Here is a 20,116-nt window from a genome sequence, read left to right on the forward strand (position 1 = left end):
GACGGTAAATGGTGCCGTCGCAAATACTCTGCTTTTTTGAGACGGCATTTTCTGCCGTCGCAAAAAGTGACTTTTGTGTTTTTTTTTTAGTGAATATTCTTAAAATTTTAAATATTTTTTTTAGATGTACCTTACTTAGATGTATCTACAAAATAAAAAAATTATGAAAAAATATTTTTTAAAATTAATAAATACATAAAAATACAAAAAAATGTATTGAATTATTGTATTTTTGGTATTTAGTGAATTTTTAAAAGATTTTTTTATAATTTTTTTAATTTTTAGGTGCATTTATGTTAGGTGTGTCTAAAAATTTTAAAAAATACTTAAAATATTTCAAAATTCAGTAAAAACACTATAACACGGAAAACAAGAAAGTTTAATTTTCTCAAAAGAGTTTTTGGAAAACTCTAACCTAGCATAGTGATTGTGGTTTTGAAATAGCTTCATATATATACAGTCACAAAATGGTTTGAATAAATTCAACGGTATTTTTCTGTCGCAAAAAAAATTAAAAAAAACAATGTCGTCTTACTCTTTTGATATACCATTTCTCTTTTCATTCATTTTTTCATCTTCCCGTCTCTCTGTCTCTATCTCTCTCTCTTCTCTTTATCTCTTTCACTTATCACTCTTCTTTCTATGTCTGCCTGTTTCTCTCTCTCATTCTCTCTGTGTCTCTCGCCTATCTCTCTTCTCTCTATCTCTCTCATTTCTTTTTTCTCTCTCTCTCTTATCTTTCTATCTCTCTCTATCTCTCTCGCTCATTTCTCTTCTCTTTCTGTCTCTCTCTTTTTCTGTGTCTCTCTCTCGCTCATCTCTTTTCGCTCTATTTCTCTTTCTTTTTGTCTATTTCTCGCTTATCTCTTGTTTCTCTCTCTTTTTCTATCTCTCCATCTCTCTCTATCTCTTTTTCTGTCTATCTCTCTCTTCCTGTCTCTCTCTCACTCATCACTCTCTCTCTGTCTACTTGTCTATTTCTCCCTCACTATGTTCGCCTTGTTCACTCTCTTACTCCCATCTTCTCTATTTATCGAGCTCCTTCTCGATTTATCAATCCACTATAAGAAAATACACTTTTAGCAACCACTTTGTCTATCTCTCTCTCTCTCGCTCATCACTCTATCTCTGTCTCTCTCTCTCTCTCTATCTCTCTTCTTTATCTGTCTCTCACAAAATTAAAATATTTTTAAAATATTTAAAAAATTGATTTGAATTAAGTTTTGAAAAGAGTTTTGAATTATCTGTCTTCTTTATTTATTGAGCTCCCTTTCGATTTATCGATCCACTACAAGAAAATGCATTTTTAGCGACCACTTTGTCTCTTTCTCGCTCATCATTCTGTCTCTTTCTCTGTCTCTCTATCTTTTTTCTCTATTCGTCTCTCACTTATCTCTCTTTCTCACCACCCATCTTCTCTACCACATTTACCACTACTGCAAATGCCATTTAACTACCACCACTCTTCTCTTTCTCTCTTTCACTCATCACTCTTCTTTCTCTGTCTGTTTGTCTATCTGTCTGTTTGTCTGTCTGTCTGTGTATCTTTCGTTCATCTTTCTTCTTTCTATCTCTCTCATTTGTCTTCTCTCTATGTCTCTCTCGCTCATCTCTCTTCTCTCTATCTCTCTCATCTCTTTTCTCTCTCTGTCTCTCTCGCTCATCTCTTTTTTCTCTCTCTGTTTCTCTCGCTCATCTCTCTTCTCTCTCTCTCTATTTTTCTATTCTCTCTCTCATTTATCTCTTTTCGCTTTCTTTCTATATGTCTCTCTCATCTCTTGTTTTTCTCTATTTTTCTATATGTCTCTCTTTATCTCTTTCTCTCTTTGTCTCTCTGTCTCTCTATATCTCTTTCTCTCTTTATCTCTCTCTCACTTATCACTTTTCTCTTTTTCTTTCTCTCTCTGTGTCTGTTTGTTTGTCTCTCACTCTTTTGTTTCTCTCTCTTTCTCTCTATGTGTCTGTCTGTCTGTTTGTCTCTCTCCCCTATTGTGTTCACATTACTCACTCTCTCCCTCATCGTTTCTCTATTTACTGAGCTCTCCACTACAAGAAAATGCACTTTTAGCGACCACTTTGTCTCTCTCTCGCTCATCACTCTGTTTCTCTCTCTCTCGTTTTCTCTCCTCTATCTGTCTCTCACTCATCTCTCTCTCTCTCTCACTACTCATCTCTTTTACCACAACTTCACCACTAATTTCTTTCGCTATCACCACCACCACCACCACCATCTCTCTTTCACCTTTTTTTCATTAAAATATTTTTCATTAAAATATTGCTCCTACTTCTACCAAATAAAAAATAATAATATTTTTTTTTCATTAAAATAAAAATGAAACAAATAAATTTTCAATCTTCGTAACTAAAAAAAAAAAGAAATTTTTAAAAAAAAATTCATTAACTAGAAAAAATATATATTTTAACAAAAAATAAAATTTTTTGACGATAGCAACCCCAGTCTCAAAAAAAAAAATAAATAAAAAATTAGACGGCGTTATTTTGTTATTTAAATTTCATTTTTGACCCTTAAAAAATATATATATATATATATATTTTTTTTTTTTTTGTTCCCGCCCCTCTTTTTTTAGCTTTCCGCTCCCTCGCCCCCAAAAGCAAAAAAATCCCCAATCTCTCAAACCCAAAAATCCCTAATCTGTTCCTCCCTTACCGCCGCTGCTGCCTCCCTCTCTCTCTCCTCCCGCTGTTAATGGAAAATATTATTCCTACTTTTACCAAATAAAAAAATAATAATAATTTTTTATTCATTAAAATAAATATAAAATAAATATAAAACAAATAAATTTTTAACTTTACCAAATGAAAAAAAAAAATTCATCAACTATAAAAATTATTTTAATAATTTTTTATTTTAATAAAAAATTCATTAATTATAACATTTGTGGGTGTGTGGGTGTGTGTAGGGTTTTGTTTGAGAACACACACAACACAAACACAACCCAAACACAACAGAGCCGTCCCTCTCCTCTTGCTCGCTCTCTCTCTCTCTCTCTCCATCTAGGGTTTCGCCTTCCTCTCTCTCTCTTTCACACAACGACGGCGCCAATCCTCCCTCACTCCCGATCCTCCCTCACCGTCGCTCGTACCTCACTGTCGATCCTCCTCCCTTACCGCCGATGCTGCCTCCCTCTCTCTCTCTCTCTCCAAACGATGTTGACGGTTGCTCGCCCCTCACCGCCACTCCTCCCTCACCGGCGATCTTCCCTCACTGCCGATTTCAAAGGGTATCTCTCTCTCTCTCTGTGTCGGGATTTCGGATATAGGGGGTTTTCATACACACACACACATATATATATATATATACATCTGTGAGTGTATATAGGGGGGTTTTTGATCTCTTGGCAGCAGCTTCGTTTCTCCATCAATCTTCCCTTCTCCACTTCCAAACGATGTGCGCAATGCTACCATGAAATCTATGTCCAATACCATCATGGTTTCTTCTAAGACTCCCTCTAGAGCTAGTAAAGTTTCATGTATGTTATCTGAAAATCCCACAACCAAAATGGAAGAGTACAACATTGCTATGAAGAAGATGATGAGAAACCCTTATGAGTATCACTACGATCTTGGTCTGTTTCTTTCTCACCCTCTAAATCTGTTCTTTTTTATTTTTTATATCTTCAATTCTATTTATTTGTTTTTATTGCGATGGTGAATTTGATTTATCAAGTGGGTTTCACTTCTCCAGTCCAAATTGATTTTGGGTTTTTGTCATTTTTGTTATGAGGTGAATTTCTTGAATAATCTATTCAGATTCATGTTCGCTTACTTTGATTCATCTTAGTTACATGTATTAGATCTATACCATTTGCTAATTTTAGTTGTTTTTGCTTTGTCATTCTAGGCTTCATCTGGTTTCAGATTATCAACATTTTCATACCCAATTTATATTTCTGAGATTGTTTTAATTCCATCATGAACAAAACTAAAACAGTGTCTAGAAATAAAGGCTAGAATGGAATGGACATTCTGTGTATTCCAAATGCAATCATCATTCACAATTTATGAGAATTGACTATTTTTAACTGAGGACAAGGAATGGCCATTTTCATTTATGTTCAAAATCATTTTAGCGAACCAAATACTACCCAAGTTATTTACCCATTTTATATATGGAAAGTATCTGTGATGTATTTTAAGGTCTCTTTAGTGGTCTAATTAATCTCATCATAACTCAGGTATGAACTACACATTGATAGCTGATAAGCTGATTGTGGGCTCCTAACCTCAGAAACCTGAAGACATAGATCATCTGAAAAGGGAAGAAGATGTTGCCTACATTCTTAACTTGCAGCAGGACAGAGACATTGAGTATTGGGAAATAGACTTGAAGTCTATAATAAAAAGATGTCGAGACCTTGAAATTCGTCACATGAGAAGGCCGGTAAGCAAGTCACCTTCAATACTAATGATTTTGCAAATAAGTTAGTTTTATTTGCTTATAAATTGTTAATGTTGGGAAATCACTTCTACATATGATGATAATTGGTATGTTGAAACTTCTTGACATGAAAAAATATCCAACACCAATGTGGTGAAAAATCACATTACTTATTTCAAAATTGGTGAAAAATCATTTTACCCCTTGTAGCTAGTTTGCCCAAAGACGTGTACCCCCCTTGCCCTTATAAAACCTACACTTGCACCTCTGCTCTCATAACTAAACTGAAAATGTGAATGTCTTTAATGGAAAATGGAAAAAGACAAAATTACCCATTTGAACTTCTCCTTCCCCTCCCTCTCTTGTTCTTACTCTATACTTTTCGTTACAAATCTGTCCATGTTGCCTGCCACCACAACCTATCACTGGCCAAAACACCCCAAACCTTGCTCATTAGATAACAGAAATGATACAGGCCCCCTTTTGTTTTGACCCCCACAATCCCCTACAGACACATGTCAGCCAGAGATAGGAGGGAAAAAAAACGAAAAACAAAAAAACAAAAGGTTGGCCAATCATAATGCATTGAGGATGGTGGGGGTTTCCCAAAAAGGGGGTCCCAACCTTAATGCATTGAGGATGGTGGGGGTCCTCCAAAAGCGGGTCCCAATCTTTTTCCATTAGATAAATACCTACCCAACTGTAAACCTTACCTCTATATCTTTTTGACTTTCTCTTCTACCTTTCATTTCTCTAAAAGCATGTGTTTAGATTATGTACACACCAAGTTAAATATAATATATATATATATATATATAGAGAGAGAGAGAGAGAGAGGCTTTTTGGTGCTTTTGGGCACTTAACTTAACATCTTTATGTTATGCATTGGAAGGCAAGAGATTTTGACCCAGATTCCTTGAGAAGTGGATTACCTAAAGCTGTTTCATCTTTGGAATGGGCCATTTCAGAGGGAAAAGGAAAAGTGTATGTGCACTGTACAGCTGGATTGGGGAGAGCTCCTGCTGTTGCAATTGCTTACATGTTTTGGTTTTGTGACATAGATGTAAGCTCTCAACTCTTCAATATGCTATCCCAGCTTGATTTATGTTTTCCATCAATTTGCTGATATGTTTCACTATTTTTCTTTTGCTTTTTCTGGTAATTGGAATGAAGTTTAAACTGATTTGCATTGTACAGCATGACTTTTTTTAGTTATTTAGTGATTATTTCACTGCTTAATCCCTTGTTCCCTATCTAAAAAAAAAAAAATCCTTGTTCTAAATTCCTGATAAATATATATATATATATATATATTATTTTAGTTAAGGCTGGTTTTTTATTGTGACAGCTGAACACGGCATATAATAGGCTTACTTCAAAGAGACCTTGTGGACCCAATAAAAGTGCAATCCGTGGAGCTACTTATGATTTGGCTGAGAATGATCCTTGGAAGGAGCCCTTTGAGAATCTTCCGGGACATGCTTTTGAGGGCATATCAAATTGGGAAAGGAAATTGGGAAAGGAGCCCTTTGAGAATCTTCCAATGTGCTGATTGGTGAATTTTAGATTTTATTTTATTATTTTATTTTTTTTTAGGATTTGGGTGAATTTTATAATTTAAATATGCTAACATGTATAGTTTAATTGTTCTTTCTAAAATATTGAATTTGATGGTTTGATCAATTTAAATTTTTATTTTTATTTTCTGTTATGATGTTTTTGTGAATAGAATGTAAATAATCAGCTCTTAGAGAGAGAGACGGCACCACCGTCGGAAAAAATAGAAAATTTTAATATTTTTATTAATTTTGTTACAGGTTTTACTTTTTGCGACGACATTATACTGTCGCAAAAAATAGAATTTTATTATTTTTTAATATTTTTTGCGACGGCATTACACTGTCGCAAAAAATAGAAAATTTCATATTTTTTTTATATTTTTTGCGACGGCATCACACCGTCGCAAAAAGTAGTGTTTTTTTTTAAAAAAAAAAGACTATTGGCGACGGTATTTTTTACCGTCTCAAATAACATTTTTAGCGACGGTAAAATAGGGCCGTCGCAAAAAAGTCAAGACATTTCAAACGTTATTAGCGACTGCACGGTGCCGTCGCAAAAAGGCAAAAAATGCCGTCGCAAAACATTAGCGACGGCACTTACTGTCGCAAAAACTCTTTTGCAACCCCTGCAGTTGCGACCCCCCTCTTGCCGTCGAAAAAAGTCATTTTGCCGTCGCAAAAAGTATTAGCGACGGCATTAGGAGTATTAGCGACGGTATTTTACCGTCGCAAAAAGTCAATTTTTTTGTAGTGAACCTTTGAAAACCCACTAAACCAAATGTTTTCTTCAAAAATACATAACACAACAACCACTAGGTTACCAATCCCAAACCATAACTGAAAACAAGTATTTTTTCCCAAATTTGTGCATTAATAAATATATATCCAAATCTAACTTTTTGAAAACCCATAACTAACAAAAATAACATATAACGAAGCTAAACAACATGCACACCATTAAGAAAATCCCAACCTTAAGATTAGAAGACAAGAGAGAGCAAGGGTTGAAGTTGGAAGGAGCTGAAAATGAACTTTGCTCCGATTAGAAAGAAGCTCTCGACGAACTCTATCTTTTCTCCAAAGGACAAAGGTGTAGAGATCAAGAGTGAGGGTGTATTTGAGGTTTAAAGGTGAGTTTTAGAGAGAGAGGGGGTAGATCTAGGTTTTTGAAAGTTTTAGAGAGAGAGAAAGAGAGAGAGAGAGAAATGAAAAAGTGATCCAAAAAGTGACTTTTACGGACTGATATATGCATAGACCGCTCAAGCGCAAGAATGGTCGCTCGAGCGACCAGACACAAACGAAGACACCGCTTGAGCGCAAGAATGGTCGCTCGAGCGCACAAGACACCCCTCCTAGTAGTTCAAACTTGTAAAAGTTCGCTCGAGCTCAATAAGTGTCGCTCGAGCACAAATATCAAATTCTTAGTAGTTTTATAGACTATAAAAGATCACTCGAGCGAACAAGCAAAATTCTGGGCAAAGACTTCTTTGAAAAATGAACTTCCAACCTGTTTCAAATGCAACCGCAATACTTAAACAATCCAATTCAACAAGGAATGAGGTGAACAAGGACATGAACAACAATGAAGATAAGGAATCTCGAATCCAAAACAATAAACGGGTCGGGTTCAAACCAGAATCGTTATATTATACTTGACCGAAAGTATAATTTTTTGTAATTTTAGAAAATTCATTTATTTTATTTTTATCAATTGAATTATTATATATCTATTTGTTATATAATACTTAGGACAAAACATTAATAGAAAAAAATAAACAAGTAAATAAATAAATAAAAATCGTATAACTCATGCCATGTTTGGGATGTTATCTTTTTGATTAAAAAGTCAAGAAACTAAAGAGTGCTAAAATGTGTTTGGCATATACAAAAAAAAAAAAAAAAGGTTAGAAAATCTTTGTACTAGTTTGAAAAGACGAAACAATTTTTGTGAGTGAGTGCATAATTGTTTACATCTTTGGAAGGAGAATAAAAGATTTAAGTAAAAGAATAAAAATACGACATCACTTATTCGCATTTTCCCATACAATTAAAAAATCTCATTCCTAAATACATTAATTTTTTAGGGAGCCACTGTTCCCGCTCCAGTTTACTCCAAATACAACCTTTTTTTGTCCTTTATTATACATATTTATATTAATACACTTTCACACAAAATACACTCCTTGAAGAAACCAAAACTCCAAGAGTATTAATGTAGGTAGAGCAAGGAAGGGGGTGTATTTAGAGTAAAGTAGAGTGTGAATAGCGGCTCCTTTTTTTATCTTTTAAAAAAGCCAAAAAGTCACTTAAAAAGCTAATTTTAAACGCTCTTATTTGTTAAGAAAAGGGTTAAAACTTACTTAATCTTATTTTTTAAATTATTTTAATTAATTTAAAATAAATTTATCAGTCATTGTTTAATCCTGTGCATTGCACGGGTTATATACTAGTTATTATATAATATAAGTAAAAACGTTCTTAGGTTTATGAACTCAAAATTCCTAACCTAATTCTTTTAGATTTTTAAATTGAAAAAATATAAAATTACATGGGTCATGAAATCATTGGCCCTCTCATTTTAATTATTGTTATTAGATCTTTCATTATTACAGTAATATATATCAAATTTTGTTAATTACTACCTTTCAAATTCAATAATTATTCTCCTTTTATGACATTGATATGGAAAATAAATTTCAACAAATTTTATTTGTTTACTATAATGGAAAACATTATGTCAAAACATGCAATACATGTACCTACCCATCTTAGTTTTCAAAAATTTACCATACAATTTTATTTTATTTTATTTATAAATTTGACATTTGTTTTGTTGATTCTTTTATCAATATAATAACATTTTTCAAATTTTATTAAATTGCAGTACTTTTGAAAATGAAAAAAAAATATAGATATTTAAATTTTATAAGCTAAAAATCAAAACAATATTAATAGAACACATATTCTCCATATGTCGAGAGCTTGTGTTGTTTGTCTAGTTCAAATAGTTTGGTCCAATGGATGAGAGTTTTTAATGATAAAATAAGCCTTGAGTAATTGTACTTTATTATTATATGCAATTTAAAAATATGTATAATAGTTAACCTTTTTTGAACAATAACTTTCCAATCTAAAAAAGAACTATATATTTATTTCCTTAGGTGGTATTTGATAAAATTAAAAACTGAAAATTGAAAAATTAAGTATTGAAAACTTAATGATGAATTTTTTAAGTTGAAAAGTTGTTCAATAAGAAATTACGTGCTGAACTAAAACAAATTCTTTGATATGTACAAGATCAAATTTTAAATTTTTATTAAAATTGTATATCTTACAATTTTTATATTGTGATTGTGAGTTGGCAGTGATGGAGGAGGCAACAACGATGTTAGATATGGCGCCAATGTTAATAGTGGTAGAGATTGATGGATAATGATTGTGGTGATAGTAAAAGGGTAATATTGTAGAAATAAAAAAAGAGGGGGGGCGACAATAGTGGAATGATGGTGGTGGTTGTGACAACAGTGACCATAATTGTGCAAGTGAAGTTGTAATGGTTGTTATAGTGGTGGTAGTAATGGCAATGGTGACTGTGGTGATGATATGGTAGGTAATGAAATGATAGTGGTACTTATGATAACAATGGCATTGGTGATGATGAAGGTGATGGTAGTAGTAGTGGCGGTAGTGGCGGCAGTGGCGGTGGTAGTGAGTTTATAATAGTGTATGTCTATATATATAAATACATATTTTATTTGAGTATGTCAATTGTAGTTAACAAATGGGCTTAATTGATTATCACTTAATATTTTAAGTTTTAAGTGCTGAAGTAGATTATCAAACACCACCTTAGTGTAAGTCATTTTTATGTGTAAAATCTAAAAGATTAATACTAGGGACCTCAAAAAAATTATTAAATTTTCTACACAATATTCACATGGATATGATTTTCTAGCATTTATTAATTTAAAATTACATTTTGGCTTCCAAAGGCAATCCTAAGAAAAATTTATTCTTAATAAATACATGTTTTATGATGTGGATAGCAGGGGTATACGACTAGTATAATATAAGCAAATACGTTGTGTCCTCTTTGAGCCTGAAAATCTCAATCTAATTTTTTTAATTTTTTTAAAAATTTTATATCACTTAAAATACACATGTCATTTTGTGATTAGTCCAAAATGTAATTTACATAAATTAAGTTAATTTTTATATCCTTTTAATCATTGTCAATATTATTTCATTAAATTTTGTGATTTCAAAAATGCAATGACATTATTACTATTTAGGTTCAATGGTTATAGTATGAAATCTATATTTATATTTATACTTCTATCTATACTATTATATAGGTCAAAATGTTGGGTCAATGAATTTAAAACTTCTAATAATTTTTTTTATAATTTTAAATTAATAAAACATAAAAATACACGTGTCATAAAATCATTGATCATTTCACTTTAATTATAATTATTGACACTTTAATCATTATGATAACATATTTTAAATTCTATAATTATCACTTTTTTTAGATGGTGTAATTATCTGCTTTCAAATTCCTAAATGTATGATATTTTTTTTTTATAATATTGATATGAAAAATAAATCAAAAATTTAAATGATAATAACAATAGAACACTACTTCATAATTTTAAATCGGTAACAATGAAATACAACTTCTGTTTTTTTACGATAATAGTAAAAGATGGATCCATGCAATACATATTGATCATGACCTATTAACGTTAATTTTCAAATTTTATTAAGCAAATTTTTATTTGTTTGGTTCAAAGTTTACATTTAATTCTTTTTTTAAATTCTTTTATAATTTTTTTAAAACTTAAGAAATATATTTAGCATAAAACTGTTGGCACATCTAGCCATATATCTAATTTGAAATTTTAAAAATCTTTTAAATGGAAAACCCAAAACAGAATCTTATTCATTATTAAGCCCCATTTCATTTGAAATTAAAAATTTTGGAATATTAAAAGAATAAAATATGAAATTTAGTAATGCTATGATGACCATATTTGATAGTATCTGATGTGACACTTTAAAGACAATACCTATATGTGTCATGTGATGCCTATCAAATAATGTGATTAGTGTCATGTAATGTGTTAACAGTATACGGTACTAAAATCTGATATCAAAATATGGTCACATAATATTACTCTTTTTAAAAATCTATATAAAAAAAATATTATTTGAAGTGCGAGTTATGCATAATTTAATAAATACAAATATATATATATATATATATATAAATTTTAGGTAGATTACCAACTATTCTTAAGATCAATCATAATAGACTTCATCCTCTAATGGTAACTGTGGTTGAATAGCCTATACAGTCTAAATAGTTTGGTCCCAAAAAAAATCAAGCTTGAGGTTCTTATCAATAAGTTAGATCACTTATTTTACCATTAAAAAAAAAAAAAAAAAAAAAACCTTTATCAATGAAAATCAATATACAAAGAGTATTGAGACAAACATTAATAAAGGAAGAATGAGTGCACAAAGTTTTAAAGCAAAACTAAACAATCCTAACTATGTCGGCACTGAAAAACAAGTCATATTATCTAAAGTAATAGGTTAGGCTTTAAACACTAAAATGGTTCAATTAGAAAATAAGCCAAAAAAATTAAGTTTGGGGGCTAACTCAAAATTATTTTATATACAAATATATTTTATTTATTTGTTTAATAAATTAATTTTATTAGTGGCATATAATTCAAACAATGATAATTGGTTTGTTAGGTCTAGACCAAGAAAAGTTGGTTCGAGAGATAAGTTGTCATTGGTAAATAGTTTAATTTATTCTTTTTCATATGAAAATTTTTAATATATATATATTTAAAATTATGAAAACATTGGTCTTAATGGTGAAGTCAGACCAAAAGAATGGCTTTGGATTACATTAAATGCTAGATTGACCTATTCCAAGTTTGAACTTTAATTTTTATTTTCAATTGTTAATTTTATATTATAATTGAACTATTTGAGGGGAGAACTTACAATTATGCTTAATAAGAGGAAGATTAGTTTGAGGAGTGACAGAGAAAGAGACTATTCCCATTGTTCACTTTTCTATTTTATTAATCCATTTTATCGAGTTTCACAAGAAAGGTAAAAGTTAAAAATTAGGGTGAAACATCAATAAATCCGCAATAGTAAACTTATGAACTGTTTAGTTCGATCTTTTTTTCTTATAGACCCAAATGTCCCATTCTAGTGTGAATTACATAAAGAGCCAAGTATAAATGCGTGTGTGTTATGTGTTGAGGGACAAATGTGAATTTTCTCATAATGTTAAATTACTAATTAAATGTAAACTTCAAAAATGCTCCTTAGTGTATTTTTTCTAAACGTCAGACTTCAATGTAACACTCCAAAAACGTAATACTCAAAAAAGTAATACTCCAATGTAACACACTAAAAAACTCATTACTGTACTTTTCTCAAACGTGACAATGTAAATTCCCAAAAAAAATCCCGTAGTGTGCTTTTCCCAAACGTAACACTCCAATCAATATAATACACAAAAATTTTGTAGTGTATGTTTTCCAAATGTAACACTGTAATGTAACACACTAAAAAATTTCTTAGTGTACTTTTCTCATATGTAATACTCCAATCAATGTAACACACAAAAACTCCTGAGTATATTTTTTTCCAAACGTAATACTCCAATGTAATACACTAAAAAACTCCTTAATATACTTTTCTAAAACGCAACAATGTAACATTCTAAAAAAATTTCTTATTGTATTTTTCCCAAATGTAATACTCCAATAAATGTAACACACGAAAATTCTCTAGTGTGCTTTTTCCAAACGTAATACTCTAACATAACACTTCAATGTAACACAAGAAAACCATACTAACAAAAATATAAATTTTCACGTTCGACAATCAATACTTCAGTCACAAATCCCTAAAAAAGAATATTTAACACCTCACCTTTCCATTTCCATCCCAAAAACAAATCAAAAAGATTGGAAATATAAATCCCAAAAGAGGATTCACTTAAACTCAAATAGCACCAAATCAAATAAATATAACTTTTCAAAACAAAAAGGACTAATTAGTTCATAAGGAAACTCTTAAGACTAAATGGATCAACATTGTCCCATATATAATTTATGGATAAATTTTCCTAAAAATTATTTGGCACATGTGATTTGTTATATAATCGGATGAACTTTAATATAAGATGAAGTATACTTACAAAATTTCAATGGCATAATTTATTTATGTTTTACCGTAGGTACAATTTTTATGATTTATTATATTTTTTGTCTTTATTTTTTGCTAATTATATTATAACACATATTTTTATATATAATACATAAAACACACCATTGATGAGAAGACCACAAAAAAAAAAAAAAAAAAAAAAAAAACCTTAGTTGTAATTGTCACGAAAATAATTAAAATTTATTTGATTATAAATCTCTTTCTTCTCTTCCTTTTAAAATATTTTTAATTTTTAATTATTATTTAATATTAACATTATTTTTTAATTACTTGTGTGATACCATATATAGCATGGGGGTAATACTAGTTATTCCATATTTAAGATTGTAATTTTGAATTTTATCTTAAAAAAATTAGTTTATGTAATTGTGGAATCCAAAATAATAGAAAACATGTTAAAATAATGAGCAATGATTGAGACCTCCACCCCACAAGACCCCCACAAATCTGAATCACTCGTGATGTGAACTCCACACATACATGAGTGGGCCCCACACATACATGGAAGGTCAGGATCACTTTAGGGGTGTGAGAGTCCTCTTCAAAGGAGGTTAAAACAATTTCCTAAAATAATAAAGGCTAGTGGGCCTCAACTAAACATGGAATTAACATTCTTCCATTTGTTCCATTAAAGCGACTATGATGAAATCATGGTTGTAAAAAATATGCAATTTGTTTTGAAAGCTTTTTACTCAATTGGATTCCATACTAAAAATTTTGACACATGAATCATGATCACTAACTTTTTCAAAAATAGTTAATTAGTTCAGATTTATTAGAAATTATAATATTGCAATTACTTCATATCATCAGTGTGGGTTATAGTGATTATATGACATGTATTTATTACACCAGTGTTATTAAAGGTGATAGGTGAACTGAAGCACCAAGTTTTCCTTGAGGCCTAGGCTCAAAGCACAAAGCACAAGCCGAGGGTGTAGGCTTCATCAAAGTGAGGCTCACGTCGACGATAAAAAATGGATAATTTAATATAAGCAAATAATTCATGGTTTAACATAAGTAAAATGAAATATTAGATATTTTCATACATAAATACCAACAAATAACAATATTTTATTATAGATAAATAATTCAAAGTGCACAAAAACACAAACATCTAACTCATAAATCATAAACATATGAAACTAGAAAGGAGATGGAGAAGGAGAAGGAGATTAAGGAGTTAAATAAAAAGAATAACAATAATTGTTAGTCTAGTTTAAGAGAAAGCTCTATTCAACCAACGTTTTTGTATAATTAGGTCTCAAATAGTATTGGATTGCAATGTATGTTTAGGGGATTAATCTCCTATAATCGCATGTTAAAAAAAAAAAAAAGATTAAGTGTAATCTAGTGTTGTAATTGCAATAAACATTTTAAAAGAAGCACGAGTCGTGCAACTTGAGTCTAGACCTAAAGTGCACTCTTTATGCGCCTTTATGGTGTATATTTTATATCGCCTAACCTAAGATGTTTTGGAAGCACACTAACTATGCCTTGATGAGCTTTGGGCCTAGGAGCACGTCTAGGCGCAGAATTAATAACACTGCACTGCCCGATTGATAATTAACTTAGTTCATTATTCGGGAAATGCAATTATTTTCTTGGGTCCATCTATACAAAACGACCTCGGGTCCAATACTCATTCATAGACCAATTTCAGGCCTAATGGATCCATGTATCAATAACCATCGGTCCTTCATGTCATAATACTAAACAACCTTGGGTCCAATATTCTCATATTCATAGCTATGTGTCACATCCATATTTATACTCAAAACAACATTTGGTCCAATCAATTATCATACAAACGGCCTGCGGCCCAATTCATGTATAAGATGACTTTTAGTTTATCTTGTTAAACATTCCAAACGGCCTTAGGCCCCATCTATGCCCTTGTCAAATATACCAAACGGCTTTAGGCCCGTTTTCCATTTTCACAACATTCATTTTACAGATTCTTTCACGAACGGGTGAATATAATACTCATTCATAGTGCGAATTCATAAGTTTAGAAATTACCACGTAGACAACATTTAGGAAATAATGCATATACAAAAATATATTTACTAAGATATTACTCACAATGATCTGGTGCTTGATTCGCCCTTGCGCTTGACCCTACATAATTCATAACACATTGGGTCATAATTCAATTCATTTTGTTCTTTAAGTCGTATAATGTTCTTAGGCTTCTTTCATGCTCTTTAATTCATTTAGAATGTCCAATGCATGTCTAAGAGTGCTTAGAAGTGAAAGAGAACGGAAAAAAAACATATAAAACGCCTTTACAAAATTTCTAAAACAGGGTCCTCCGCTCGAGCGCAGCTTTGGTCGCTCGAGCAAACCCCTTTTGGTCTGCAAAACTTCTGGTTGCTTGAAATTTACGCTCGAGCGAGAAGTCACGCAAGGCAGGGTATGCTCGAGCGCAGATTCATCTGCTCGAGCCACCATGTTATTTCTGGAAAACTTCTAGGAGCTACAATTTCACGCTCGAGCGGGGCTTTTCTCGCTCGAGCGGACAAGCCGAATTCTGGGTTTTCTAGAATTCTGTTTGAAGTTCAAACTTGATGTTCAAGGGTCTAAAGCTTGCAAGTTGATGCCAAAACATGGAAAACCATTATAGGACATGAGAATATGGATAATTAAAACCAATTACTCAAAATCATGAACCATTGTCCCAAATTCAAGCTTAAGTCACAAGGTTGAAACTATGTGTAGACACCCCATTTTTGACCGTCCTCAAGACTTAGACGTCATGTTCGTGTTCATTTTGAGTTCTCGGAGGTCTCGACTACGCGTCTTGCCTCAGGACCTCTCAACTTGACTGTTTTGTGCTTGGTTGGACCAAACACTTGTTGGTTTTTGCTTTGGAGGGTAGAGAGTGGCTTGTTTGCCATTCCCTCAACCCACCGGCCAAGGCTTGAAGCCACCGGCCCCCTCTTCTAGCTATCGGCCAAAGGTTGTGGCCGGTCAGCACCTTTTGTGGTCGGTCGGCCACCTTTGTTGGTCAATTGGCCATTTTGGCTGGTCGACCCCTTTCCATCTGCTTTTGGCAGATATTTTATGCCAGCTGTCACAGCTGGCATCCACTTTGCACCCCCTCCATATACGTGTATGGAGGGATTTGCTTCTCCTGCTAAGCTTCTTCAACAAGCTTTGAGATTGGAATTCTATAAAGAGGGAGCTTCTCCTCCCTCCTCAAGGGTTCCAGAGGTTCAGAGAATTAGGGTTAGAGAGTGAGATACAACTTTGTATCTATATTCCTTTATTTGATCCCATTTTGTGACCTAAAGTGAGTTTTTGCCTTATTTTTGCACATAACCACCTAGTATTACACCATCCTTGGGTTGTTGAGGCCTTAGAAGGTTGTTGTTAGGGTTCTTAGACTGGTTTTGACCAAAGAAAGGTGTTAGAGCCTTGTTCTTGAAGGTGGTCTACAAGGGTGAGCATCCTTACTTTAAATTCCCTATTTTTGCACAAGCTTTTAACATATCTTGCATCTATTTTTAAGCTTCGGCTATAACTGATAAAAGTTCTAATTTTGTGTTTTTTAGAACTTTGTTTAAGGTTATTTTGAGGTTTGGGGTTGTCTCCCCTGTCTAAGGCCTTGTTTTAGGCCATACCTTTTGGCCATTGTTTTGGTCTTTGCATGACCTCTCTACCACTGAAATCTAGAGGATTTTTAGTGGTGGAGAGGTGGTTTTGAGGTCCCAAATGGGAGAGGGTCATCCCCTGTCCATGTTGTCTTTAATGCTTGCATGAATGGCTTGTGTTGTAGCATATGTGCCTAGCTTGCTTTAGCTTCATTTCAGTAGGTATTAGGCTTTATTTTGCCATGTTATACCTCTATTTCAAGTTGGTTTAGACATGCCATGTATGCTTCATACACTTGTCTTGTAATCCCATGTGTTAGCCTTAACATGCATCATGTTGTAACATGTGTTTTTAGCATGATTTTGGCTCAATCTCATGAAGATTCTAGCTTTGTTTTAACATGCTAAAGCTCTGATTTTGGTTGTTTTGGTCGTCCATGACTTGCTTTGTATAGCTACCATGTAATCTTGCTTGTATGCTTTGAGTGTTGGCTCCTCTACCATGCTCTATTTGCATCATTTCAGTGGTTTGGCACCATTAGTTATGCTATTTCAGTCCATATGTTATGCTTGTATGCTTGCATTTATAACTCCTTTAATGCTTTAAAGAGTTAAGATTGTATGCCTCATGGATGTGTCATTGTGTATGCCATCATGTCTAGGCATTTGGGATGCCATCTAAGTGGGTTTTTGGGCTCATTTTAGCATGTCATATCTCTGTTTTTGGTTGCCTAAATTGTGTCATGTTTGGTTGTATTAGGTGTAGTGTAATGCCTCTTTTATGGCCTTGTATGCCTCATGCCTTGCCCCTTTGTTCTAGCTTGTTTTGGCTTTGGTCATTGCATGTTTTAGGCTTACTTTGCCATGATTTAGGACTGTTTTGGGTCATACTTGCCATATGCTCTTTGTTTTGTGTAGCTTTGGTTCAAGTTCCTTGCCTAGTTTTAAGCTTTAAGCCTTAATCTTGCATGCTTGGCTTATTCATGTGATTTGGCATCACTCTTAGCACCATTTCAGAGCATGAATTGTTGTCACATTTACATGCTTTTCTTTCCTTTTAAATGTGCTTAAAAGTTGCCCCTTAATGCTCAAGTGTTGGACCATTATACATGCATGTTTGTATGTGACTTTGTCCCTTATCCCTTAGCATATTGGCCGCTGATTTGGGCCTATTTGAGAGCTGCCCATATTGATTTAAGACCATCCTTTGCATGTTGTTACATGCTTGCGTTGCATGTTGTCGCATACTTGGCCCCTTTGCATGTTGTTGCATGCTATGTATGTTTGTACGTCTAGATGATAGGACTATTAACATGTTGTTGCATGTTTAAGTGATATTGCATTTGGTATGCATCTTTGATTAAGTTGCTTAACATGTTGTTACATGTCTTGCATGTTTGCATGCTTAAATTGCATCTTGCATGCTTGTTAGCTTGCATACTTGTTACATACTTGCATGTTTGCATGCTTGTTCACATGCTCATATTGCATGTTTAGCTTGCATGCTTAGGTTGCATAGCATTATGCATGCATCCCATCCCTCTTGATCAAAAATGATAGAGATTGGAGAGACCCTTTGTTTGTTTGTGTGCATTTCATTTGATATTGAAATTGCGCAACTTGGCATCTTGGGCCATCATGCATTGAAATGCGTGATTGGTGGCCCGAGGGTTGAGTACCATACTCCCTTGAGTGTTAAACATGATAGGGAGGGTGGTTGTGCACACATTGCTTTGAAAATGCATTGCCATGCCTTGTCTGCCCTCTGCTGCAGCAAAACAGGGTTCTGCAGGAAGAGATGGCCGACCGACCACATTTAGTGCCGGCCGGCCATGAATTGTTGGCCGAGAGCCTCACAACTAGTTGATGACCACTTTTCTATGGCCGGTGACCATTCCTCTCGGCCGATGACATCCCACAGTGATCAGGGAGTGATTCTGAAGCATCCTTAGGACTTGTGTAGTCTTCAGAGGTGCAGAACAGTGTAAATAGAGGTAACTATGGCATGGTGTTGGATTTCCGAGCAAAGCCGAGCGTGCATGCATGCACCCCTCTCCCCGAGGCTGTTTTACTACTTTCAGTAGCTTAATTAATTTTGTTTAATTAGTTAAGTAGTTATGTAAATAATTAATTAGCTTGTTAGTTAGTTAATTTGTATAATTCTTTTGGACCCTCCGAGAGAGGGCAATGTTGTAATAAGTGTGCGTGTGTGCGATGCATGTCTTCCAACCCCACGTCTTTCTCCCTTTTACTTACCTGCTTTCAATGGTTAATTTTAGGTCATGTTTCAATTAGCATCCTTATGCTCACATGTTTGCACCATTCATTTGTATTGCATGCACCGGGCTCGGCGCATCATGCTAACCGTATAGTATTTCAATTCAAACTTGAATACATGCATCGAGTTGTTGCATTTTACATGCCATTCTTAGATTAACCGAGCCTATTCTAGCTGCATTTTGTATGCGTTGCATTGGCCATCTTAACATGAGCTAGGATCACGCATTTGATTACTAACTAGCTATTGTTTTGGCTCGGAGTACATTGTAAGTGTTTATGCTTTAGCATCTAGCATGCGTGTAAGTGTTAACATAATAGCATGCTTACCATGAGGCTAATTGCTTATGTGATATAATTGCTTGAATGCCTGTGGGTGAAGGTTGGATTACTTGAATTGGAATAATTCATTGAAATCTGTGTTTTAGCCTACTTGCGAGTAGCAAACTTCAAACCATTTCCAAACAAACGGATATGTGATGCTTTGTTCCAAATTAGGCGATCTAGTCTATACTTGTTTACTGTGCACATCATGTAGTAAGATTAGCTAATTAATCAGAATAAGAACACATATGTTTTCAAAACAAGATATCATGTTTAGTAGAGGCCGATCTTTGATCGGGCGAGCGGGGGTGCTCATAGTTGACCTTCCCCAATCGTACCCAAGTTCCCGAGCCGAGGCAACTTTGGTGATGACGGACACGTGGCCTTAGGCAACGAGTCAGGGTTTCCTAAATTTCCCCAAAATAAAATATTTAGGTGGCGACTCTGTATCTGGCAAAGCAGTCCATGTTTGGCACTTCTTTCTAAAAATCAATTTTTCAAAACGATTTGCCGGATTTGGACTCTTTGGTGATTTATCAATCTTGCATTGCACATTGCGGGATCAGATTAAGAACCGTGACATTGAGTCCTGAACTATAGTAAGCCCACATGAACCAAACGAGGATTTCCCCCAAGACGTTCGGGGACGTCTACACTATGCATGAGACGAATTGCACTCTTTTCTTTTCAAATCT

The 20,116-nt window shown here is 33.5% G+C and overlaps 1 protein-coding gene across 1 annotated transcript; it reads left to right on the forward strand.

The window, feature by feature from the left end:
• Window positions 1-3,348: 3,348 nt before the first annotated feature.
• LOC114291691 (phosphoglucan phosphatase LSF2, chloroplastic) lies at window positions 3,349-6,100 on the forward strand. Its single transcript, XM_082882554.1, has 4 exons — window positions 3,349-3,587; window positions 4,250-4,402; window positions 5,292-5,462; window positions 5,748-6,100. The coding sequence occupies exons 1-4, from the start codon at window positions 3,567-3,569 to the stop codon at window positions 5,949-5,951; spliced, it is 549 nt and encodes a 182-aa protein (XP_082738680.1). The 5' UTR covers window positions 3,349-3,566; the 3' UTR covers window positions 5,952-6,100.
• Window positions 6,101-20,116: the final 14,016 nt, after the last annotated feature.

The sequence above is a fragment of the Camellia sinensis genome, chromosome 8, assembly GCF_055761805.1.
Source record: "Camellia sinensis isolate YWXY chromosome 8, ASM5576180v1, whole genome shotgun sequence".
In the NCBI taxonomy this organism is placed as follows: Eukaryota; Viridiplantae; Streptophyta; class Magnoliopsida; order Ericales; family Theaceae; genus Camellia; species Camellia sinensis.